At 45.2% G+C, this 26,241-nt stretch overlaps 2 protein-coding genes and 1 long non-coding RNA gene across 4 annotated transcripts in view; 2 read left to right on the plus strand and 1 right to left on the minus strand.

Moving 5' to 3' along the window:
• Nucleotides 1-16,303, plus strand: part of TOP3B (DNA topoisomerase III beta) — a 62,417-nt gene extending 46,114 nt beyond the window's left edge. For both annotated transcript variants that reach the window (XM_056532044.1, XM_056532053.1), the window contains exons 14-18: nucleotides 554-682; nucleotides 7,175-7,324; nucleotides 8,037-8,137; nucleotides 13,419-13,620; nucleotides 15,773-16,303. In XM_056532044.1, the coding sequence (XP_056388019.1) occupies nucleotides 554-682; nucleotides 7,175-7,324; nucleotides 8,037-8,137; nucleotides 13,419-13,620; nucleotides 15,773-16,242 (1,052 nt within the window). In that variant the 3' untranslated portion in view covers nucleotides 16,243-16,303. The remainder of the gene's footprint in view (nucleotides 1-553; nucleotides 683-7,174; nucleotides 7,325-8,036; nucleotides 8,138-13,418; nucleotides 13,621-15,772) is intronic.
• On the minus strand, nucleotides 3-24,149 carry LOC130282988 (uncharacterized). Its single transcript, XR_008846585.1, has 3 exons — nucleotides 24,093-24,149; nucleotides 16,369-16,479; nucleotides 3-230 (listed from the first exon to the last, which is right to left on the minus strand). It is a non-coding gene; the product is annotated as an uncharacterized LOC130282988 (long non-coding RNA).
• PPM1F (protein phosphatase, Mg2+/Mn2+ dependent 1F) overlaps nucleotides 24,105-26,241 on the plus strand; it is a 44,155-nt gene continuing 42,018 nt past the window's right edge. Inside the window, exon 1 of the mRNA XM_056532060.1 lies at nucleotides 24,105-24,458. Coding sequence (XP_056388035.1) covers nucleotides 24,292-24,458 — 167 coding nt within the window. The 5' untranslated portion in view covers nucleotides 24,105-24,291. The remainder of the gene's footprint in view (nucleotides 24,459-26,241) is intronic.

The raw sequence follows: 26,241 nt of genomic DNA on the forward strand, positions 1-26,241 counted from the left end.
GTAATCCTTTATACATGTATGCAGATTAGCAAATATGATATGATAAACATACATAAATCACCATTTTTAAAGATTCTTAGGTTTAATGAGCTGTTTATTATTTAGATATAGATGCTGGTTAATAGCTGCAGCTACATACTTATAAGCCTTGTTCATCAATACATCTTTATTCATCTTAGTGCACTAACTGTATATTACAGCAATAAGAGGCAGCCATAAGTGGTTGTTACCTAGAGAATCGTGAAGAAAAGTAGTAGTTATTAGAACGCACACATGTTCTTTAAACATCAGAAATCTCACATAACCGAAGGTTACATATGTTGGTATTTATATATTAGGACTACAGGCATGCTGGCATCTGCCTATCTTTAACCTAGTTAAACCTGTTACCTATCCAAATGGGGCATTGCAACAAACATGATGACTTTACATGCTGGTAATATGCAGGAGTCAGTGAGGCCCAAGGTCAAAAATCAAAAGTACAAGCCAAAGTTATTAGACAACTGTATGTAACAAGTATAAAGGTAAGCATATAATGTGTTTTAACTTTTAGGAACGGATGCCAGCATCCCAGTACACATCAATAATATCTGCCAGCGTAATTATGTTACGGTTGAAAGTGGCCGCAGGCTGAAGCCTACCAGTTTGGGCATTGTCTTAGTACATGGCTATTACAAAATAGGTAAGTACAGATATTAATATTGTGATGACTAAAATGCTGCTGAATATATTCTGTTGTTGCTGGAGGATGTTCACTCTTCATAATAATTGCTTTCTAAATGTATTATTAATCCAATATTCTAGAACAAGTGGGTAAGCTGGCACACTTTATATTTGCGTATTACAAATTGTGCAAATGTATATTAAATCCAGGTATATAGTAGTAGTATTAAATACCCACCAGGAAAGAATTATGCTCGTTTGGGAAGTGTAAGTGATGTACAAAAAAAAAAAAAAACATGTTCTTCACATGTTCTTGCCACGTAGGCAAAAGCCACCTTGAAAAAGCACACAAATGTGCAGTATACTGCATGGTTCACACGACATGAACTATTAAACTCATAAGCACAATAAAGCAAATTTATTAGATGTTCCAGTGTATAGAACAAATTCTAATAGTCAGAACGTTTATGAAAGAGGTGCACATTCTTCATAAAAAGCAAAGTAGCTTAGATGTGTAGTGAAGAGGTATAACGTCTGGCACCACCAATAACATGAAGGTACTGTGTGAATGGATGCGAAAACTGCTCAGGATCCGTGCATGCAGATAGGTGGTGAGCAATATATATTGTAGCGGAAATTTTTTTATACAACAAGTGTATAACCAGTCCTCAAGGGATTACAAAGAGGAAATAGAGGATGGGGGAAGGGAAGGTGTAGAATATGAGGTATAGTGTAAATGTAAAATATATGTAAATAGATAATCAGAATAAAGTGTAAAATGAATGTATACCCATTAAGTGATGGTGATTATGCTCAATCTATATATTAATGTAATTGTATGAATAATAAAGTCAATTGAATTAATGATCAGTGGAAGTATATAAATAAATAACAGATAAAAACCTGAGAATAAATATTGTCAAAAATATATTAAAACATTTATTGCATATAAATAATCATGGATACCTGGGCAGGGCCCTTGCTCCAGGTATACCACAGAAGAAGTAAAAAGATTGCTCAAATGATAATGGAAAACATAAAAAACATAAAAATGAAGTTAATAGTCCATCTTGGTACTTGCAATGTGATAGCAAAAAATGGATACAAAATTGCTCTAAGTCCTGTTCTTGAAGAAAAAGATGTAGCAAATAATGGTTTATATCTTGTGACAGGGAGAGTGGCTGCAAGCTGTTACAAAGTATTGCCGTTCATTAGATGTTACCTACAGTGCACTGAGGTTTTGGATTATATGACAAAGAATGATAGTACCTTGTTCTCCGATGCAGTTACAATATTACCGTAGGTAGATGCAGTTGGTCCCCTTCAGAGTGGCGTGCTCCGTGGATATAGGGATCGTTGCTGACACGGTCCTGCACCCGGCCTTCTTACGATACTAGATGACAGGAGGCAGATAGTGGCAATAGCACGGCACAGTGTCCGGCCCTTAAGTGATGGATGATGATCGCAGTGTGAGTGACAGTGGCACTTGTAGTCCCCGCGTCTCTGTGATCAATTGGAGCGGGTGCTTGCAGTCCTCTATGGAATAGCTGGAAAAATAACGCTGTATGCAGCGAAGTGAGGTGAGCGGTCAGCGTCCCTCGTGTGTATTGCGCGCGAGCCGCAAAGTGGAATTCATGTGCGGTGCTCCAGTGCTGTCAAGGCAAGTTCAGAAGCAAGTACAGATGGATCATTTCAAATAGTTTTTGATCTGGAAAATAGGCTATACGCGTTTCACAGCTTACTGCCGTATTCCTCAGTAGCCAAAATATCTTGTGTATCGTGCATGCAGATAGGTGGTGCTGCGAGTATATCAAATCCAGGTAAGCAATGTATATTAAAGAAAAAGACTCGGCAACTCACCAGTACTGCAAAATAAGGCTTCTCTTTATTCCAAGGAATGCGAAGTACACATCAGTGCAAGGGAGGGCTGAACAAGAGGCAGGGGGTGCGGGTAGGACTGCACAGTTTCGTGCCGATCTGGCGCTTCTTCTGGCTACTTGCACACCTCTTGTCCAGCCCTCCCTTGCCCTGATGTATATTTTGCATTCCTTGGAATAAAGAGAAGCCTTATTTTGCAGTATTGGTGAGTTGCTGAGTATTTTTCTCTCATATATATTGCTTAAAAGTAGCTTAGATGTTGACAGATTTCTAAGTGTAGTCTGGGCTAGTGTGAGATTGCACAAAAAATGATATTGCTGGCCAAAAAATTAAGTGATAATTTAAAAAATGTCGGTTGATAAATCATCAACCACTGCAAAAAGATAACCATGTCACATTACATTCAAGTTGTTGTTTTCTTAAATGAGCAGTGTAAAATTTTGCAACTTTTTCACCCATTGCGCCAAAAAATTTACACAATTTACCACCAAAAAAATAAGGTAAAGCCCAATGGTAAATCCCCCCCCCCCAAAAAAGTCTTTCTGAAGGTTCTCTCTTTTTGGATGGCAGGTGCAGCATGCCTCCCCTTAAAGGGGTATTCCAGGCCAAAACTTTTTTTTATATATCAACTGGCTCTGGAAAGTTTAAACAGATTTGTAAATTACTTCTATAAAAAAATCTTAATCCTTCCAATAGTTATTAGCTTCTGAAGTTGAGTTGTTGTTTTCTGTCTAACTGCTCTCTGATGACTCACGTCCCGGGAGCTGTGCAGTTCCTATGGGGATATTCTCCCATCATGCACAGCTCCCAGGACGTGACATCATCATTGAGCAGTTAGACAGAAAACCTCAGAAGCTAATAACTATTGGAAGGATTAAGATTTTTTAATTAATTAACCCCTTAAGGACCAAGGACGTACCGGTACGTCCTTGGTCCTGCTCTTCTGATATAACGCGGGGTTACACAGTAACCCCGCGTCATATCACGGCGGGCCCGGCGTCATAGTGAAGCCGGGACCCGCCTCTAATAGCGCGCAGCGCCGATCGCGGCGCCGCGCGCTATTAACCCTTTAGCCGCGCGCTTAGGTGCAAATTTGAAAGAGTTATGATTTTTTAAAGGCAAGGAGCAAAAAACGAAAATGCAAAAACGGAAAAACCCCCGGTCCTTAAGGGGTTAATAAGTAATTTACAAATCTGTTTACCTTTCCGGAGCCAGTTGATATATATAAAAAGAGGTTTTGCCTGGAATACCCCTTTAAGTCTCCTCTACCTAGACTGTATAGCTCAGTGGTTAGCTGGCTGTTAGCTGGTTGTGTTAGCATGGCATGCAGGAGGTTCAGAGTTCTTTTCCTACCCTTGACCTTATTGGCCTTTTTTATCCTTATGTTCACCCTTGGATGCATCCTAGGAGGGGCACCCTTAAACCATGCCTCCCCTTCCTTCCCTGCTTTCCTCCCTCTGTGAATTTTTCTGCCTGTCCATGCAAACTTTCTGGCCTGGTGCCTATGCTGAGACCACGGTCCTTGTCAGAATTTGGCCACTGTTTCCCCCATTCATCTGTCACCTTCTCTTGGGGACCCCCTAAGTGGTCCTTCTACACTATCTTTCTCTTCTTAGGCACGTAGTTCAGTACTTTCTCCTAACCCACCTTTCCATGGGTTCTTTCCTTCCTCTACTCCTGGAGGTTCCGTTGCTTATCTGACCTGGTGGAATGACACCCCTTAGTCTACACAATCATGGTGGTGTTCTTTTCCCCGCATTGCTACATTTGTTCCAGTTTCCCTTGCTTTGACCCATCCGAATTTTCTCCCAGACCGGACTCTTACTACTGGTGAGCCCTCATTGATCTTAGCCTGAATGAAATAACTTAGGCTACCAGCTGCTTCTCCTGTCGCTCTACAGTTCACAAAAATGTCATAGTCATTCTACCATCTTCCCCTTGCCTATCCTCCATGGAGAAATCCAGTCCTTTGTTTGCAGACTGTACAGTGACACAGTACACTTGCCACGACAACATGCCATCTTAAGTGACTGTCGAGTTGTCCTTCTTCTTTGAACACTGCAGGAGATCCAACTGGAGACATCAGTTTTTCCACGGGCCATGTGTGCCAGTTTCGCAAGTGGGTTCAACCATGTTGTAGTCTCTCCCAGCATCTTCTAGTTCACCCATACCGTTGCTCTCCAGGGGTCCATCTGTCACCTGTGCCTACTCTTCTTCACCCAAAAGCTTCAGTTTCTTACAGCATGGCCACCCTGCACACAGTCTTACCAGGGTACCAGTTTCTTATAGTCCCAGGACTTCTCACTTCCATTATATGAGAACAGATGGCTTCTGACCCCAACTATTTAGCCTTAACAGGACTCTTTTACCCCCTAGTGTTATCCTGTTGAGTTTTCAGAGGGGTCTAATTGCATCTTAGCAGAGTCGCCTTGCCAGTCACAGTTACTCTTCAACTTTCTTCCCTTTTCTTTCCACAGTTCTTCCTCCTTATTTCCTTAGGAGCAGTTTGTACCTACTCGAGTCTTAGCCAGCTTTATACTCCCTTTCTCCCTCCATGTCGCCTATCCTGCTGCTGGTTCTATATGGCAGTTTCCTTCATGAGATTTTTGGTTTCCTGGCTAATCCATTCTATGTCCCACCAGATCTGTTCTGCCTGCACTGCGGTATGTTGTTGTCATGGCCAAGACTCCCCTGTGAAATCTTGCATCTCCAGGAGCTTCTTGGGCATGTTTGCTTTCATCTCTTCCAGTATTTCATTCTCCATCCCAGAGTCTTCATCCATGATCTTAATGTCCACACTTTTGCTGGTACTCCCTTTTGCATCAGTGCTTGCTGATTCTTTCTCTGCTGTTCTTTCGGCAGCAATGCCTTGTCCTCACGATTTTTTCCCCCCACCCACAGACTTCTTAAGGATTATCCCATCATGTCTTATTTCCCCCATCAAAACGAGCTAGAAAGGAGGATTTTTGTACTCTCCATCTTCAGTGGGGGACACAGCACAATTTTTTTTTATTTCTGTGCTTTGGCGGTTCTCCATTTGGTGGTATTCCTTCCTTTTCTGTTCTCTGACTCTATTGTTTGTACCAGAGAGAGTAGTACGAGAAGTCAAACTTATAGGTTCAGTGCCAGCGAGTGGCTAAATCCTTCTCATGAATAGTCACTTTATGTAGAGAAAACCTTTCAGCAGTCTTCTCACTAAAATTAAAGGCAGTATAATGTTGAAATACCAGGCTGGTATATATTTAAGACGTGATCAGGTCAGTCACAATAGAAAATGCCAACAAAAGCCAAATCAGCTCTAGTCTATCTGTTACTATGTTTAGGAAGCTGTTGTGAAAATGTTATCTGTCTCTAATCAGTAAAAAAAAATCTAGGTGCTAAAATCAGGAGTGTATGCCAAGACCAGAAGACATTTAAATTATTATGTTTCCACTTTATTTTGGACCTAGTCTTGGCTTTGCAGTCAAAATGTAAAGGGGGCCAGGATACCATTGTGTAGTAGGGATCCCCCACAGCTATATTTGCTCATGGGCGTATGTCATGGGCCTATTTTTGTTACAAATGTTACAATGTTTGTAAGGTTAGGGATCACTTCAGTGGCTGATTTCAAACATTTTCACTCTATGGGCAGCTGCTGTATTGTGGGTGATGTTGTCAGTTTGTGGCAATGTACTGGATAAAGCTATAGTTTATCCCCTTCTCTAGCACCCTATTTAACACTGTGTATCCATAATAGTACAATTGGTCATATACTGTTGGGTTTTACTTGTGCCAGATTGTCTAGGCATCTGGGAGGAACTTATAGAATGTGTCGACATATAAGAACCATTTGGCCCTTCTAGTCTGCCCAATATTCTGAATATCTTTAATAGTCGCTGGCCCTATCTTATATTAAGGATAGCCTTATGCCTATGCCATGCATGCACAAATGCCTTCTCTGTATTTGCATGTACCACTTCTACAGTAAGACTATTCAATGCATTCACTACTCTCTTAGTAAGATAATACTTTCTGATATTACTGCATAAACCTTTGTCCCTCCAATTTGTAACTGTGTTACACTGGTGCCTAAGGGGGTCTCAAGGCACATCTGCCCCATAAGCCCATTTGGGGCCTTGTTTCAGGGGCCTAGAAGCTACACCTCTGGTTCTGACCATTCCTCTAGTTTACCTAAATCCTTTTCCATTTGGCGTATCCCTCCAGAAACACCAACCTTATTACAAATCTTTGTTGTCATCAGCAAAAAACTTGAAAAAAAAACTACTATTGGTACCATAGTGTCACTCTTTGTTGCCTTCCTTTTTCCCACGTTTTTGTTGCAGATGCAAAGTCCACTGACATTACCTTGACGAGTATGCAAGTTTGTTCTTGTAAAACCCCTACATGGTGCAACTGGGCTGGAGGCTTTGCTAGGCTACTCCTCCTTCATTTATAGAATCTACAGGCCTGCCCAACCACCTGTCTTCCAGAAAAATATTGATTTCAAATACTGGCTAAATATGCAATGTGAATAAGGCAACATAGACTAATTTGATGTTGTGGCTTCTGGATTTTTCAACATTTAGTCAATATATGTGCAGTAAGTACTATTTGTATTCCTGGACATTTCTCACTGTGTGTCTCTTACTCCTAGATTCAGAGCTGGTATTACCCACTATCCGCAGTGCAGTTGAAAAACAACTCAATCTGATCGCTCAGGGAAAAGTAAACTTCCATCAGGTCCTGGAACACACTCTGGATATCTTTAAGAGGAAATTTCACTACTTTGTGGATTCTATCGCAGGTGATAATTCAGTTCCTTAGATGTTTTTATTTGTAATAATACTTATAGTTAGGTTTAAGACACCACTTCTTCTAGTTTTACAATAAAGTTTACTGTATACATAACATAAACATTGGTAAGTTGCTGACAGTCTAACAGCAGATGTCAGGGGTAAAGTCAGGCTGATTCCAACGTGCCGATACTTTGTTTTGGGGAATATCTATGGAAATAACTGTGGTTGGGCTAGTTTCATAGTAATAAAATTCTTTGAGGCGGACATTCTGTAGGTGGCAGGCGCTGACTAAAACAGTTCTGAAATAGACCGACTCCATAGACAGCAATTCATATCTGAGAGGATTCAGCTTAAAGAATGTTCATTCTTTATACAGAGTCTGGAATTCTGCAGCAGAGTTTTCCATTTTTGGAAATTCTGCCATGTAAATAGGCCCTTAGACCATCAGCTCTGTTGTGTGTATGCCCATCATATATTATTATTCAAATCCAGGATTTACTTGGACTCTTGTTCTGAAATCAACTTGTGCCAGAGTTATACAGATTTCTTTTGGATGGTAAGGCAGACAAAAAGTGTTTGTCATATCTATGGGATATCATATAAATGCCTTATATTTAGGGTGCCCCCTTTTTGGACTCCCACCAAATTTTTGGTCCCGAATAACCTTTAACTAGGTGGTTTGTACAATTAAATCTTAAATGTTTTGCCATTTCTTATAAGGTATGGACGAGTTGATGGAAGTATCATTTTCTCCTCTGGCTGCCACTGGAAAACCACTGTCTCGCTGTGGGAAATGTCATCGCTTTATGAAATATATACAGGTATGTATGTAACTATATATTACTGCTGTTTATGTTTAGAGCATTATATAGGTGAAAAAAAAGATTTTCATAGAAGATTTCTATGTTCAGATCTACTGCAGTCAGTATGGAGTAAATTATGATCATGTTATGTATATTATTTCTGTAAGGTAACACATTGTAAAATTGCAATATTTCTGTTGAGACAACCTCTTTAACCCCTTAAGGGCCCAGCCTATTTTCACCTTAACCCCTTAAGGACCATTTTTCCGTTTTTGCACTTTCATTTTTTCCTCCTCCACTTTTTAAAAATCATAACTACATTGTACAATGTACAATAGGAGCAGCACCATTGAGCTTTTGGAGAGATAATTTGTATGGAATGGAAGTCAGGGGCTATGTGCGTTTACAAAGCCCCCTGTGGTTCCAGAACAGTGGACCCCCCCCCCCCTCACATGTGACCCCATTTTGGAAACTACACCCCTCACAGAATTTAATAAGGGGTGCAGTGAGTATTTACTCCCCACTGGCGTTTGACAGATCTTTGGAACAGTGGGCTGTGCAAATGAAAAATTACACTTTTCATTTTCACGGACCACTGTTCCAAAAATCTGTCAGACACCTCTGGAGCGTAAATGCTCACTGCACCCCTTATTATATTATGTGAGGGGTGTAGTTTCCAAACTGGGGTCACATGTTGGGGGGTCCATTGTTCTGGCACCATGGTGGCTTTGTAAACGCACATAGCCTTCAATTCCGGACAAATTTTCTCACTTAAAGCCCAATGGCGCTCCTTCTCTTCTGAGCATTGTAGTGCGCCCGCAGAGCACTTTACTTCCACACATGGGGTATGTTCTTACTCAGAAGAAATGGGGCTACAAATTTTGTGGGGCTTTTTGTTACTATTTTCCCTTGTGAAAATGAAACATTTAGGGTAAAACCAGCATTTTAGTGAAAAAAAAGTTTTTTTTCATTTTCCCATCCAACTTTTATGAAAATTCTTCAAACACCTGTGGGGTGTTAAGGCTCACTATTCCCCTTGTTACATTCCATGAAGGGTGTGGTTTCCAAAATGGGGTCACATGTGGGTATGTATTTTTTTGTGTTTATGTCAGAACCGCTGTAAAATCAGCCACCCCTGTGCAAATCACCCATTTAGTCCTCAAATGTACATGGCGCACTCTCACTCCTGAGCCTTGTTGTGCATCCGCAGAGCATTTTACGCCCACATATGGGGTATTTCCGTACTCAGGAGAAATTGCGTTACAAATGTTGGGTCTTTTTATCCTTTTACTGCTTGTGAAAATAAAAAGTATGGGGCAACACCAGCATGTTAGTGTAATTTTTTTTATTTTTTTTTACACTAACAGGCTGGTGTAGCCCCCAAATTTACCTTTTCATAAGGGGTAAAAGGAGAAAAAGCCCCCCAAAATTTGTAGTGCAATTTCTCCCGAATACGGAAATACCCCATATGTGGCCCTAAACTGTTTCCTTGAAATACGACAGGGCTCAGAAGTGAGAGAGCGCCATGTACATTTGAGGACTGAATTAGGGATTGCATAGGGGTGGACATAGGGATATTCTACGCCAGTGATTCCCAAACAGGGTGCCTCCAGCTGTTGCTAAATTCCCAGCATGCCTGGATGCTGGGAATTGTTGTTTCTCTATCGGCTCCATTGGGGGACACAGACAGTAACCCCCCGACAGTAACCCCCCGACAGTAACCCCCCGACAGTAACCCCCCGACATGCGATGGCCCCGACATATGATCAAATCGACATACGATGGCCTCTCAGAGGCCATCGCATGTCGATGTCAGCATCGACATACGATGCTTTTATATGTCGGGGCCATCGCATTAACTGGTATTCGACAGCGCAAAATGCTTAAGCTGCTGTCGGATAGCAGTTTAAGCATCCCGGACAGGTTCACTTACCTATCCCCGCTGCTCCGGGTCCACTTCGTGATCCTCCGGTGTTTTCTGCATCTTCTCCAGGGTCCGGGCCTCGCTTTCCGACATCGTTATTACGTCGCTGCACACGCCGTCCCGGCGCCGCAACGTAATAACGTCACCAGAAAGCGAGGCCCGGACACCGTAGAAGATGCGGAAAAATCCGGAGCCAGAGAAAAAGCCGGATCCTGAAGAAGACGCCGGAGCAGCGGGACAGCATCGGGAGCCCCTGGACAGCATCGGGAGCGGTGAGGACGCGGTCCGGAGCGGCGGGGACAGGTGAGTATAACTTCCTATACTTAACATTGCACGAATCCCTCAACATACAATGGATTCGACAAATGATGGGTCGTTTGGAATGAATTACCATTGTATGTTGAGGGACCACTGTATATGCTGCTGTCTCTAGGAGGTTGACACTATGGTAACCAAAAAGTCAGCTCCTCCCAGCAGGATATACCCGCCTCCAGGCCACTGAGCAATTCAGTTTTAGCTTAGTGTCTTAAGGAGGTGGACACTGGTCTGGTGTTCTCCAGACCAGGTCTCATATTTTTTTATTTTTTAGGTTTAGGGAATGTGTTAGTTCTTTATTCCTTTTTATTTCTGTTTTCAGGTGGGGACTCAGGAACGCAATGTTCACTGTTTCCCCATTGCAAGAGGTGGCAGGTATCTTGGATGTACTGTTAACCCCCTCTCGCCAACGGTCAGCGCTTGGGGTTGTACCTCATGGGTCCGGGTCCTCCTACCTACCTGTTCGCCTCGCTATGAGCTTGGCTTGCCGCAGGCACTGATCTGTGGAAAAATAGCAATTTTAACTGCATCCATTGGCCACTTATTAGAAAACACTTGTGGGGTGCAAATGCTCACTTTACAGCTTGATACCTTTTTTTTAATAGTCAAACCAGGAAGCTTTTATTGAAGAACAGATAACAATAAAACCATCGCTTCTAAGTAGGTAATAACAACTGTCCAAGGACCGAACAACAAAATACAAAGAACAGTGGTACACTTACAGTAATGTATATAAAAGGATAATTCTCAAGGGAAAGAGAAAGGCCATATACAGTACTGAACTCGTTGGCTGACCCCCTCACACAACAACAGAGCAATACCCCTCAATAAAGGGATAAACAATGAGTCATATCGGGACAATGCGTGGATGATAACCATGGCTCCCATACAGTATTAAAGCTTTCTACCGTATCTTCCCTGACTGCAGATAGTTTTTCATAAAGCATAATAAGGTTTATTCTAGAGACCACGGTCCCAAAGTGCAGACTCAAATGTTTCCACTGTGAAGCGAGATGAATCCTAGCTGCCATCAGGATGTGTTGTGCAAGGCGGAATGTTTTATAATGTATCCTAATGGGTCGACAGCCAAGGAGGCAAAAGACAGGCATCCTCGGGACATGGTTAGGTAAAATGTAGATACATTTTTTTAAAGGGTGTAGTTTCCATAGTTTTCACTTCTGGGAGTGACCACTGTAGTATACAAAAAAGAAGGTTGCAGCAGCACTCTTGGTCAAAAAATGGAAGCTCTTAGCGCACTTTTTGATCAAAAATGTGTGTCCCCCACCCACCATGCGGAGGTAGCCTCTTGTCGGATGGGACCCTAACATGCTTAATCCACTCACCTCTGCTGGGCTTATAGCCTCTGACTGGGTGACATGCAGGATCTACTATCAATTTAAAAACCTCCTGTTAAACAGGGAGGGGCGCACGGCTAGAGAGGGTGCCACTCCCCCTGACTTGCATAGCAAAAAAGAAAATTAGCCAGCACAACTACATAATACATGGGTGCACGCTGCTGTGGCAAATACAAAGTATACAAAAAAGAAGTTTTTTGGGTCAAAAATGGGGGACACATTTTGATCAAAAATTGAGCTAAGAGCCTCCATTTTTTTTTGACCAAGAGTGCTGCTGCAACCTTCTTTTTTGTTTACTTTGTATTTGCCACAGCAGCGTGCACCCGTGTTTTATGTAGTTGTGCTGGCTATTTTTCTTTTTTGTGTGACCACTGTAGTAGTACCTCAGGGGTTCTGCAAAAGCGACATGTAACCTGAAAACAATTCCTGCTAAATCTGTACCTCAAAAGCCAAATAGTGCTCCTTCCCTTCTGAGTGCTGCCATGTACCCTGACCGTTATTTATGCACATTTATATGGTATTGCCATACTTGTGATATTGTGGAACACATTGTGGGGTGCTTCATTCCTATACCCTCTTGCGAATATAAATAAATACAATTCTGAATTGAAACTACATATAACTGTACCCAATTCTAATTTTATTCTATAGAAACACTAAACTAAACACTGTCGTAATTTTTTCGGGCGCATATTCTGCCGTGTTAATGGGCTGTTTGGGTGCGTTCACACGTGCGTATTTTCTGCTGCAGATTTGCTTTAACCGATTCTGCAGCCCATTGAATTCAATGGGTAGCAAAATCTGCAGCAGAAAAATCGGCTGCAGATCTGCAGCAAAGATATGCAAATGTGAACGCACCCTTTAAGTACAGGCTGGGTTCACACTAGCCCAATATAGACTTATTTTTTACATCTCTTACGGCTGCAAGTCCCAGTATGACCACAAATCTGATGACTAGAATTGACAGCTGCCATCAGTTTAAACAGCATAAATGAAAAACAGAATAGAGGGGCACTCTATGTGCGATTACCATCTTAAAATAAGATGGAGTGTGATTTCGATGTTACCCTCACCTTATACACCGGACACTGCCTGTATTCAGCTGTGTTCTCCAAGCAAGGAGATACGGTGAATAACCAGAAGCATGAGAAGGAACTAGCGAAGCCTCTGGAAAAATGGATACTTTGCTGCGCTGAACCAGTTAGGCAGTAATATTTACAGAGATGGCAGGGTAAAACAATTAAAGAACATAACTTATTGTTGTTACAGACAACATGTTTTAGGGCGGAACCCCCTCTTCATTAGGTCATTGGACCTAATGAAGAGGGGAGGGAGGATTTCCCTCTTTATCAGTTTCTAAAATCTGATGAGTGGAGTATCCCGCTTAAAATGTGTTGTCCGTTACTGCAATAAAGTTTCTTCTTTTATTTATTTTTTACCTTATCCTCCTCGGTAAATCTTACTGTCCTAACTGGTTCAGCGCCACAACGTATCCATAGGCTCCGCTAGTTGCTTCTCATCCTTTGAACTGCCATCAGACCACAGTTGGATCAGGACATGCAAATGTAATGACGTAAAAACATAACCGTATTAGCTAGTGAGAACTCAGCCTTAAATTTGTATACAGCATACTGGTTTATTATACGTTTTCAGTGCAAGCATACTGCAGTAACTATATTACAGTACAGAATTTGTTTGTCCCCAGGCTAAGCCCAGCCGTCTGCATTGTTCCCACTGTGATGAGACATATAGCTTGCCCCAAAATGGAACCATCAAGTTGTACAAGGAGTTGCGGTGTCCACTGGATGACTTTGAACTTGTGCTGTGGTCCTCAGGCTCTCGGGGGAAGAGCTATCCACTGTGCCCATATTGTTACAACCATGCTCCTTTCAGAGACATGAAGAAAGGTTTGTCTACAGCTCTAGCTGGCATTTTAATTTTTTGTAACCTGTTCTGAGGTTTTGTTAGGTCGGAGCAAATCCCTCTACGATTTAGGGGGTCACCTCAAACAGTAAGAATACAGGAAGAAATTAGTCTGGTCTTAGAGGCCGAACTGGATTTATGTGCATTATGACACAGATTGTACCCATTTAAAAGGGTATGGATGAAATAAATAAAAAGAAGGCTGCAAGATCATTACACACAGACCAACTCATCCTACTTCCTGAATATGTATAATCTTTTTGTCACACTGATGCTTTCTGTTTGGTTCAATAGCAGCCATGGTACACATGGCTTCAATAGCAGCCCATGTGTTAGAAGACTTTAATTCCTATCATGCTTTACTGACATCTACTCCAGGCTGTTCTCCTTCACCTATATTTCCAAAGCAATAGAACAATACCACAACACACCTTGTATGCAGTTAAAGGGGTATTCCGGTCAATTTTTTTTTTATCCCCTATCCAAAGGAAAGTGGATAAGATGTCTAATCGTGATATCCCTGCAGCACCCGCATTCTATGCAGGAGCTGCATCTCCAGTTGCGGAAACCTCAGAGTTTCCGGGACTGGGGACGTGACGCCACGCCACGCCCCCTCCATTCCTGTCTATGGGAGGGGGCATGACCGCCATCACGCCCCCTCCCATAGACATGAATGGAGGGGGCGTGGCGTGACGTCAAGTACCCAGTCCCGGAAGTTTCTGAAAATGGAGATGCAGCTCCTGCATAGAATGCGGGTGCTGCAGGGAGATCGCTGGGGGTCCCAGCGGCAGGCACCCCAGGATTAGACATCTTATCCCTTATCCTTTGGATAGGGGATAAAATGTTTTTGCCCGGAATGCCCATTTAAAGGGAAACTGACAGAGTTCACCTGCACTAAACCTTGGATTACACTAAAAACTGGATTACAATGAGGTATCACTTACCTTATTCGCGGTCCAGTTCAGAAGATGTGTGTAGCCGGCATTGTTAATATTTAAATGGCCGACTTTGCGCAATAGTGGTGGGACCGGGCATACCCAGCATCCCTGCTTCCATTTCCTCTGGACCATAATGCCTTCCCACCTCACACGGTCCCCATGAATATTCATGAGGTGGGTGGGCATATCAGTGCAGGGAAGCCAGGTATGCAAGGTCCCGTCTCCATTGCACAACGCCGGCCATTTCCAGATTAGCAGTGCTGGCTAATACAGCATGTATCTCCGGAAATGATTCATCATTGTAATGAAGTTTAGTGCGGGTGAACCAGCTGTCAGTTTCCCTTTAAGGAAGCTACATTAAAGGGGTATTAAAGGAAAAAACTTTTATATATATATATATATATATATATATATATATCTATATATATATATATATATATCAAATGGCTCCAGAAAGTTAAACAGATTTGTAAATTACTTCTATTTAAAAATCTTAATCCTTCCAATAATTATCAGCTGCAGAAGTTGAGTTGTTCTTTTCTGTCTGGCAACAGTGCTATCTACTGACATCTTTGCTTGTCTTGGGAACTGCACAGAGTAGAAGAGATTTCTTATGGGGATTTGCTTCTACTATAGACAGTTCCTGAGACAGCTGTCATCAGAGAGAACTTAGAAAAGAACAACTCAATTTCAGCAGCTCATAAGTTCTGAAAGGATTAAGATTTTTTAATAGAGGTAATATACAAATCTTTTTAACTTTCTGGAGCCAGTTGATATGTAAAAAATATTTTTTCCCGGATAACCCCTTTAAGCTTTAATTTATCACCACAAAACAACATTTCTGCAGTGGAGTACTGCCTTTGTCTAGTGCAGTATTGCTCTTCCGAAACATCATTCTGTGGTAACGTAACCTGTTTTACACACACTGCACTATAGTACAACTAGAAGAATTTCATGTTTACTCATAAAAATTTGTATAATGCCAGGATATTGTCGGCTGGCAGAAATTGTTTCTGGTAATTTAAGAAAAACCTGGAGAATTGTCACTTGCAACCAAGTCCTCTTACACATTTTTGTATACACTGTGTATTTTCTTAGGATTACCTTTTACTGCTTTATTCTTTGACATCTCTTTATTATTTATTTAAAATAATATAAAGGTTTTATTGATCTTCATTTTCCCTCCATCTTTCTACAGGGATGGGGTGCAATGAGTGCACTCACCCAACCTGCCAGCATTCACTGAGTATGCTTGGAATTTCCCAGTGTGTGGAATGTGAGAATGGTGTGATGGTCTTGGACTCCACCTCTGGTCCTAAATGGAAGATGTCCTGTAATAAGTGTAATGTCATTGTGCACTTCTTTGAAAATGCTCATAGGGTGCGAGTCTCTGCAGAGACCTGTGAAGTGTGCGATGCTGCCCTTATGCTTGTTGACTTTAATAAAACAAAGAGCCCCCTTCCCGGAGACCAAACTCAGCACACAGGCTGTGTATTTTGTGACAATATATTCCAAGATCTGGTAGAGCTCAAACATGCCACTATGAGACATCCAATGCACAGGGGTGGACAAGGAAGAAAACAAGGAAGAGGAAGGGGCAGAGGTCGAAGAGGTAATCCCAAAAAACCAAAGGACAAAATGGCTGCCTTAGCAGCGTACTTTGTGTAGCATGTCTTTTTTAGCATGTTCAATAAAGCCTGGTTCTTAAAAAAAACAAAAAAATTCTGGTCTGTGAAGTTTTGGTGCTGCAATGTTCTGTCATTAGTGGTTATAACATGCCTGGGAAATGCTTACCTGTCGAGCTGCATGGTAGATTTTGTGAACCAGCCGTCAGTTTCCCTTTGACTGCAGAAATTTCCCAACATCTTAGAAAATCTTTAGATTCCACTTGTGTCTGTTCCACAGCTAAAACACATAATACATCTGATGCATGGTATATATACATGTTTTTTGGTTCAATTTGTTCCAGAATTTTGGTGCAAACTTCATCTTGATTTATGAATTTCTAATAAAAAGATGCAATTTTCTGTTGTGTCTAATAGAGGGAAGCGGTTTAGAATTCCAATGAGAAATCAACATTCACCTTACAGGTGGGGCCACTTACATTGCCATACAGCACACCAGCGTTTGGTGTTACCACAATTCTTTGAGATTTTTATTTTATTTTTTTTTATTTATATCTACCGTATTTTTCGTTCTATAGGACGCACCGGCGTATAAGACGCACCCAATTTTTAGGGGCAAAATCTAAAAAAATAAAGATTTTGAACCCAATAGTGGTCTTCAACCTGCGGACCTCCAGATGTTGCAAAACTACAACTCCCAGCATGCCCGAACAGCCGTTGGCTATCCGGGCATGCTGGGAGTTGTAGTTTTGCAATATCTGGAGGTCCGCAGATTGAAGACCACTGCAGGAGGAGGTAAAACTCACGTGTCCCCGCCGCTCCGGACCTGTTACCGCTGCCCTGGATGTCGCTCCATCGCTGTCACCATCGCTCCGGAACGTCTCTGCTGCCGGCCGGGTAGCCTCGCTCTCCGTCGCCGCCATCACGTCCTTACGCACGCCGACGCACGTACGCGACGATGTGATGACGAGGAAGGAAAGCGCCGGCCATACAGGGGATCCCTGAACGGAGAAGACACCGAGGAGGCAGGTAAGGTCCCTCCCGGTGTCCTGTAAGCACTAACCCGGCAATTCAGTCGCGCTGTTCGGGACCGCCGCGGTGAAATTGCGGCGGACCCGAACAGCCCGACTGAACAGCCGGGTTAGTGTCACTTTCCCTTCAGACGCGGCGGTCAGCTTTGATCGCCGCGTCTGAAGGGTTAATACAGGGCATCACCGCGATCGGTGATGTCCTGTATTAGCTGCGGGTCCCGGCCGTTGAAGACCGCACGGACCGCCGCAATAGGGGTGTATTCGCCGTATAAGACGCACCGACTTTTTCCCCCCAGTTTTGGGGAATAAAAAGTGCGTCTTATATGGCGAAAAATACGGTACATGATTTTTATTTTTAAGTAAGATGTGCGCAGAAAAACATTCCAAAACCACACAGACTTGTAATAAAGCCACATTCTGGAGCAAATTGTCCCTGCTAAGTGGCATGATACCATCATTCCCTATTCTACCTTAATTAAACATTGGGAAAGGGGGGTAATATAAGTGACACTATTGATCCTACGCTATGATACCTCCAAAACCCTCTTAAAGTCATCAGTGAAGAAATTAGAAGATGTTTAAGGAGATTTGTCAAAACCTGTGCGGGGAAAAAGTCTTTCGTTTTGAAGAGGGCTTTTTAAAACTAAAAGAAGCAATCTGATTGGTTGCTATGGGCAACTGGTCAGTGTTTTCTCTGCACAGTTTTGGACAAATCTCCCCAGCTCCTTGTGAATCTGTCCTTTTTATATTTTTTATTACATTATTTCCCCCATTGTAAGCCTGCAAATAATAGTTAAGTAGTCCTCTCCATTATGTTTTTTTTTAGATAGGTAGTCCTCTCTATATCTCAGAATTCCCCATTTGGCTTACAGCAGAGAAGAATATAAAAACAACCGATTCTGAATCAGCATCATTTACACTATTTACTGATGACTTTAGGAGTTTTTTTTTTTTTGAGGTGACACTGTTCCTTTAATGATAAGGAATAGGTGATGTAATACACATCATGAATACACATCTTCATGCATAAAAATATAGGTGTTACTCAGGCTTGTCTTTTTACAGTAATGTATTCTCTATGGGATAATGTTCCTCTTACTGAATCCACCAGAATCCTGAGGTCAGTGACCGTGTAATCATACAGGAGACACAATTGACGTGGTGATATATGAATTATATTCTGAATAGTTTATAGCAGTGTTTCCCAACCAGGGTGCCTTTGGCTGTTTGGGCATGCTGGGGGACACAGACCTTGGGTATATGCTGCTGTCGCTAGGAGGCTTGACACTATAGCAACAAGAAAAGTCGGCCCCTCCCAGCAGGATATACCCGCCTCCAGGCAACTGAGCTAATCAGTTTTAGCTTAGTGTCTGTAGGAGGCAGACACTTGCTTTGGAGCTCTCCAGACTTGGTCACATATTTTGTTATTTTTCAGTTTAGGGACGTTTAGTTAGATTTTTCTCTCCCTTTATTTTTCTCTTTTTAGGTGGGGTCTCAGGAATATAGCGTTCACTGTTTCCCCATTTGCGAAGAAGGGGCACAGACACAGAGTCATCAACTGTTAACACCTTCTCTCCACCGGTCAGAGCCTGGGGTTGTACCTTTGGGTCCGGTTCCCCCTACTCTCCCTGCTCGTCTCGCTGTTTCAGCCCGGCATGATGCAGGTGACTAAAAGCTGACTGAAGACTTCATGAGGTAAGTCTCCTATAGACAGAAGGTTAGTATTTCCCCTTTTTTCTACAGGTTTCAGCATTCTCAACCTCTGGAGACACCCAGTTTGGTGGCCACTCCTTTTTATTTCCTCTAGGGTTTTAACTGTTTGGGCATCTTATATTTTTTCACTGTTAATTTCATTCATATATACTTTTACTGGTGCCTACTACTTTGCACATGCGCCGATATTTTCGCTTCGGCCGCATTTGTATTAATGCGACCGGAGCACAGGAGTTCACTTACTGTCGGCAGCGCAGTTCACGCCAGCCCGGTGGTCCCCTGCCTTCTCCAGCCTCACTCCCGGGACATTACCAGCATTAGGAGGCCTTCACATACTAGCTGCAATGCACGGAGCTCCCGGACCTTAGCCCCGCACACTCTATGCCAGCGGGGCTTCGGGTCCTATCGCGCATTAACGTGTACATTGTGAACATTATGCCTTCCTATCAGCGTGGTGCACGCGCTTCAGGGAGCATTTCTGACCAATGGGGGCTCTCCTACAGTTAATCCGGACCCCTCCGGTGCATTGGTCTAGCCTCCCTGCTCCTCTCCCCCCTCCCTCCGGCTCTCTTTCTCACATGAATGGAGGACTGTACTTTTTCCTCCCACAGCCTCCTTACACTTCAGGAGGGACACAGACTCTGGGTGAGACTGCTTCATTTTTATATTGCTTCTGCTATGTCTGACCCCAGAACTGAACCCCCCTCCAGACAGGTCCCTGGGACCCTGGTCACCTATTATGCCTGTAAGGACTGCAAACTTAAAATGCCTTGTGGTTCTGCTGAACCCATTTGTCCTCCTAATATACCAAGGCGGAAAGCGTCCCTGCCATTCTCGTGGCTCTGGACTGGCCCAGGAGGGCGTGGTAAGCAGACGTGGTTTGGCTAGTGGACCACGCTCCACTGTGCCTCCCACTCCGTCCAGACCTGCTCTCTCAGGGTTCTCTTTGCCAATTTACAGTCTTTGCATTTGAAGACGTGGCGGTTGAGGCCGCGGTTTTGAGAGCCAGGGGTTTTTCTAACCAAGTTGTTCGCACTATGATCAGGGCGCGCAAGCCCACTTCTGCAACGTTTTACCACCGTATTTGGCGGTCTTGTTTTCGTTGGTGTGAATTTCACACCATTTCCCCCTTTACTTTCTCTCTCCCACGACTTCTTTCCTTTTTACAGTCTGGGTTGGAACAACAGTTGGCTCTCAGTTCCCTTAAGGGACAAGTTTTGGCTTTTTCCATTCTTTTTCAATGTCCCCTGGCGTCTGATCCTCATATCCGGACCTTTCTACAAGGTGTGGCTCACGCGGCCCCGCCTTACAGATCGCCTACTCCCCTTGGGATCTGAACTTTGTTCTCTGGGCCCTGCAGGGTGCTCCCTTGGAACCTCTTAGGGACGTTCCTCTACATCTACTTTCCTGGAAGGTGGCGTTCCTTATTGCGGTCACTTCTATTCGGAGGGTTTCGAAGCTGGCAGCTTTATCCTGCCGCTCTCCCTACCGGGTCATCCACCAGGACAAGGTTGTTTTTCGTCCGCTTCCGTCCTTTCTACCTAAGGTTGTTTCTGCTTTTCATCTCAATGAGGACATCGCCCTCCCATCCTTTTGTCCGACCCCATCTCATCCAAAGGAACGTTTGCTCCATAAACTTGATGTGGTATGGGCCGTTCGGACCTACCTCTGTCACTTCTTCTTTTCGTCAGTGACTCCTTCTTTGTACTTACGGAGGGTCGCCGTAAAGGACTACCTGCTTCCAAGGACACCATTTCTCGGTGGATCCGGTCTGCTATTTCGGAAGCTTATCGCTGTAAGGGGAAGACTCCACGCTTTAGGGTCTCAGCTCTTTCCACTCGTTCTATCAGGGCCTCCTGGGCCCTCCGCAACAGGGCTTCAGCCTCGCAAGTTTGTAAAGCGGCCACCTGGTCATCTTTGCACACTTTTACAAAATTCTACCAGTTCATACCTTTGCATCTGCTGATGCTAGTCTGGGTCGCAAGGTGTTGCAGGCAGCTGTGGTCCAGCCTTCCACCTAACTTGCTCCTCTTTTAACCACCCTGGGGACTGCTTTGGTTCATCCCAAGGTCTGGGTCCCCCAATTGAGCCAATAGAGAAAAGGAGATTTTTATGCTTACCGTAAAATCTTTCTCGGAGGATCCATTGGGGGACACAGCACCCACCCATTATTCTGGTGTTTCTGGTTTGGTTACCTGTCCGAGGGTGTTTGTTAATTTTTATTCTGTGGTTCCTCGGACAGTTTCTGTTTTTTTTTTCTTACCTGTTGGTCCTCTCCTACTGCTCTGGGACTAAAACTGATTAACTCAGGTGCCTGTAGGTGGGTATATCCTGCTGGGATGGGCTGACTTTTCTTGTTGCCATAGTGTCAAGCCTCCTAGTGACAGCAGCATATACCCAAGGTCTTTGTCCCCAATGGATCCTCCGAGAAAGAGATTTTAAGCATAAAGCATAAAAATCTCCTTTTTGCAACTGCTGGATCCTGCATCCTGGTTGGGAAACCCTAATCTACAGGATTGAGCAAATAAATCCTCTACACATTAAGGGTCAGTACCAACCACAGTGCACGAAAACTATGGCAGCCGGCAGAAAAGCCATACTCCTTGTGCTAACCACAAGGAAATGCTGTATCCTTAGTCCCCTCATACAATCACTCATGAGTAGCCTGTCAATACCATGGAAATAGGTATCCTGCATAGGAACAATAGTCACTAAATAATAGATCTTGCACACCTTGTGGTATAGTTTGTACAAAGAAAGGCTACTGCACACAGTTGAGGTACAGTTGGCATGCCGAGATGCTACCGCAGGATGGGTGGTACAGTTAATGCAGGTTGACACTACTGCAATGCTGTGTGGGTACACATGGCATGGAAAGACATCACTACATGATGGATCGTGCAGTTAGTGCAGGGAGACACTACTACCTGCTGAGTGGTACAGTTGGTGGAGGAAGACACTACTGCCTGCTGGGTGGTACAGTTAGTACAGGGAGACACTGCTGCTTTCTGGGTGGTAAAGTTGGTGTGGGGGAGACACTACTGCCTGCTGGGTGGTACAGTTAGTGCAGGGAGACACTACTGCCTGCTGGGTGGAACAGTTGGTGTGGGGGAGTCACTATTGCCTGCTGGGTGGTACAGTTGGTGTGGAGGAGACACTGCTGCCTGCTGGGTGGTACAGTTGGTGTGGGGGAGACACTACTGCCTGCTGGGTGGTACAGTTGGTGTGGATGAGACACTGCTGCTTGCTGTGTGGTACAGTTGGTGTAGGGGAGACATACTCCCTGCTGGGTGGTACAGTTGGTTTGGGGGAGACATACTCCCTGCTGGGTGGTACAGTTGGTGTGGGGGGGAGACACTGCTGCCTGCTGGGTGGTACAGTTGGTGTGGAGGAGACACTGCTGGATGGTAGAGTTGGTGTGGAGGAGACACTGCTGCCTGCTGGGTGGTACGGGTGGGGGGGGGGGGGGAGGGACACTGCTGCCTGCTGGGTGGTACAGTTGGTGTGGAGGAGACACTGCTGCCTGCTGGGTGGTACAGTTGGTGTGGGGGAGACACTGCTGCCTGCTGGGTGGTACAGTTGGTGTGGAGGAGACACTGCTGCCTGCTGGGTGGTACAGTTGGTGTGTGTGTGGGGGGTTGGGGGGGGGGGAGGGAGAGACACTGCTGCCTGCTGGGTGGTACAGTTGGTGTGGGGGGGGGGGGGAAGAGAGACACTTCTGCCTGCTGGGTGGTACAGTTGGTGTGGGGGGGGGGGGAGAGAGACACTGCTGCCTGCTGGGTGGTACAGTTGGTGTGGGGGGGGGGGGGAGAGAGACACTGCTGCCTGCTGGGTGGTACAGTTGGTGTGGGGGGGGGGGGAGACACTGCTGCCTGCTGGGTGGTACAGTTGGTGTGGAGGGGGGGGAGGGAGAGACACTGCTGCCTGCTGGGTGGTACAGTTGGTGTGGGGGGAGAGAGAGACACTGCTGCCTGCTGGGTGGTACAGTTGGTGTGGAGGGGGAGACACTGCTGCCTGCTGGGTGGTACAGTTGGTGTGGAGGGGGAGACACTGCTGCCTGCTGGGTGGTACAGTTGGTGTGGAGGGGGAGACACTGCTGCCTGCTGGGTGGTACAGTTGGTGTGGAGGGGGAGACACTGCTGCCTGCTGGGTGGTACAATTGGTGTGGAGGGGGAGACACTGCTGCCTGCTGGGTGGTACAGTTGGTGTGGGGAGATACTGCTGCCTGCTGGGTGGTACAGTTGGTGTGGGGAGATACTGCTGCCTGCTGGGTGGTATAGTTGGTGTGGGGGGGGAGACACTTCTGCCTGCTGGGTGGTACAGTTGGTGTGGGGGGGGGGGGGGAGAGAGACACTGCTGCCTGCTGGGTGGTACAGTTGGTGTGTGTGGGGGGGGGAGACACTGCTGCCTGCTGGGTGGTACAGTTGGTGTGGAGGGGGGGGGAGGGAGAGACACTGCTGCCTGCTGGGTGGTACAGTTGGTGTGGGGGGAGAGAGACACTGCTGCCTGCTGGGTGGTACAGTTGGTGTGGGGGGAGAGAGAGAGACACTGCTGCCTGCTGGGTGGTACAGTTGGTGTGGGGGGAGAGAGAGACACTGCTGCCTGCTGGGTGGTACAGTTGGTGTGGAGGGGGAGACACTGCTGCCTGCTGGGTGGTACAGTTGGTGTGGAGGGGGAGACACTGCTGCCTGCTGGGTGGTACAGTTGGTGTGGAGGGGGAGACACTGCTGCCTGCTGGGTGGTACAATTGGTGTGGAGGGGGAGACACTGCTGCCTGCTGGGTGGTACAGTTGGTGTGGAGGGGGAGACACTGCTGCCTGCTGGGTGGTACAATTGGTGTGGAGGGGGAGACACTGCTGCCTGCTGGGTGGTACAGTTGGTGTGGGGAGATACTGCTGCCTGCTGGGTGGTATAGTTGGTGTGGGGGGGAGACACTGCTGCCTGCTGGGTGGTACAGTTGGTGTGGGGAGATACTGCTGCCTGCTGGGTGGTATAGTTGGTGTGGGGGGGAGACACTGCTGCCTGCTGGGTGGTATAGTTGGTGTGGGGTGGGAAACACTGCTGCCTGCTGGGTGGTACAGTTGGTGTGGGGGAGACACTACTGCCTGCTGCATGGAGACTACAACACACTGTAAACATGAAGCTTTACCAATTCTTCCCCGTTTAGTCTTTACTGAGCACACTATACTGGAGCACGTGATAAGCGACATGACAGTGTACTCTACTATGTACACCGCACCCTAACAGGAACAGCGACCCCCGTGGACCACGTGACTTGACATTGTCACGTGACGGCCCGACGTCAGGCGATCCTTTTACTGAAGTATAACTAGCAGCTACCCAGCGGTATGGCGGCGGAGACAGTGGACGGGGAGTCGTCTCGGAAGCTGCTGAGTGCGGTGCTGCATGATCTCTCAGGACCCGAGGGGCAACCGAGGCCACAGAACCGAAGAGTGAGCCGTGACGAGGCCGAAGGAGAGCTGTCTGAGGCTGTGCTGAGGCTGGTGGGGGGCAGGTGAGGGCGCAGCTGTCTACTACTATGGGAGAAGCTCGGGGGTCCATGTGCCCCATGTATAATGACAGCCTGCACTGCGGCTATGGAGGAGCTCGGGTCTTTTATGTAAGGATGCACCGGAGCTTCATCACAGACCCCGCCTAGTGACCGGGCTGTTGTAAGAATAGAACTCCCATTGTGATGACTGGGAGTTGTAGTTTCACAACAGCAGGACATCCACATGTGTGCACATACACATCACGGTAGTGCCACCTAGTATTTACCCCGGTGTAACAATCTGCCCATGTTCACACAAGTGGCATATCTCCCATTGCAGCTGTGCAGGATACTAACAAATGTTGCACGACCCTATTGACTTATTTCTGGGTTTCTAGTATTTTTAACACTGCAAAAAATTCTATATATCCATACATCCCCAGAAAATGACAGTTCTGGAGCATCTTATCTTAAACTTCTACATTGTGGCATTCCTCTGTTATTCTGTTTTTTTTTTTTTTTATATTAAAGGAGTACTGCAGTGTTAGACACTTATCCCCTATCCGCAGGATTGTGGAGGGTCCGACCGCTGGGGCCCCCCCGCAATCTCCTGTATGGGGACCCGACATTGCCTATGGGAGAGGCGGAGATGCTCAAATGCTGCATCTCCACCTCTCCCATAGAGATACATGGAGGGGGTGTGTCGGCCTGGGCCCCATACAGGAGATCAAGGGGGGGTCCCAGCATTCGAACCCCCGTGATCATACACTTATCCCCTATCTTGAGAATAGGGGATATGTGTCTAACACTTCAGATATCCTTTAAAGGGGTACTCCGGTGGAAAACAAAATATATATATATTTTTTAAATCAACTGGTGCCAGTTAATTAACGTACTAATTTTGGTGCAAAAAGTTATAATTTTCTTAACAGAAGTAAAACAAAATAAAACCTATATAAATTGGGTATCATTTTAATCGTATTGACCTACAGAATAAAGATAAGGTGTCATTTTCACCAAAAAGTGCACTGCGTAGAATCGGAATACCCCAAAATTTACAGAATGGCGTTTTTTTTTTTAATTTTGCACCACACATATTTTTTTTTTCTGGTTTCACCATAGATTTTGTGATAAAATTATTGATGTCATTACAAAGTAAAATTGGTGGCTCAAAAAACAAGCCCTCCTATGGGTCTGTAGGTGGAACATTGAAAGCGTTCAACGTGGTGTTGGTGGATGGAGCGAGACATGATGTCCCAGATGGGCTCAATTGGATTCAGGTCTGGGGAATGGGCGGGCCAGCCCATAGCATCCATGCCTTCCTCTTGCAGGAACTGCTGACACACTCCAGCCACATGAGGTCTAGCATTGTCTTGCATTAGGAGGAACCCAGGCCCAACCACACCAGCATATGGTCTCACAAGGGGTCTGAGGATCTTCTCTCGGTACCTAATGGCAGTCAGGCTACCTCTGGCAAGCACATGGAGGGCTGTTCGGCCCCCAAAGAAATGCCACCCCACACCATTACTGACCCACTGCCAAATCGGTCATGCTGGAGGATGTTGCATGCAGCAGAACATTCTCCCCTGCGTCTCCAGACTCTGTCACGTCTGTCACATGTGCTCAGTGTGAACCTGCTTTCATCTGTGTAGAGCACAGGGTGCTAGTTGCGAATTTGCCAATCTTGGTGTTATCTGGCAAATGCCAAACGTGCTGCACCTGTGGACGTCGGGCCCTCGTGGAGTCTGTTTCTGTTTGAGTGGACACATGCACATTTGTGGCTTGCTGGAGGTCATTTTGCAGGGCT

This window comes from Hyla sarda, chromosome 1 (genome assembly GCF_029499605.1).
Source record: "Hyla sarda isolate aHylSar1 chromosome 1, aHylSar1.hap1, whole genome shotgun sequence".
Lineage (NCBI taxonomy): Eukaryota > Metazoa > Chordata > Amphibia > Anura > Hylidae > Hyla > Hyla sarda.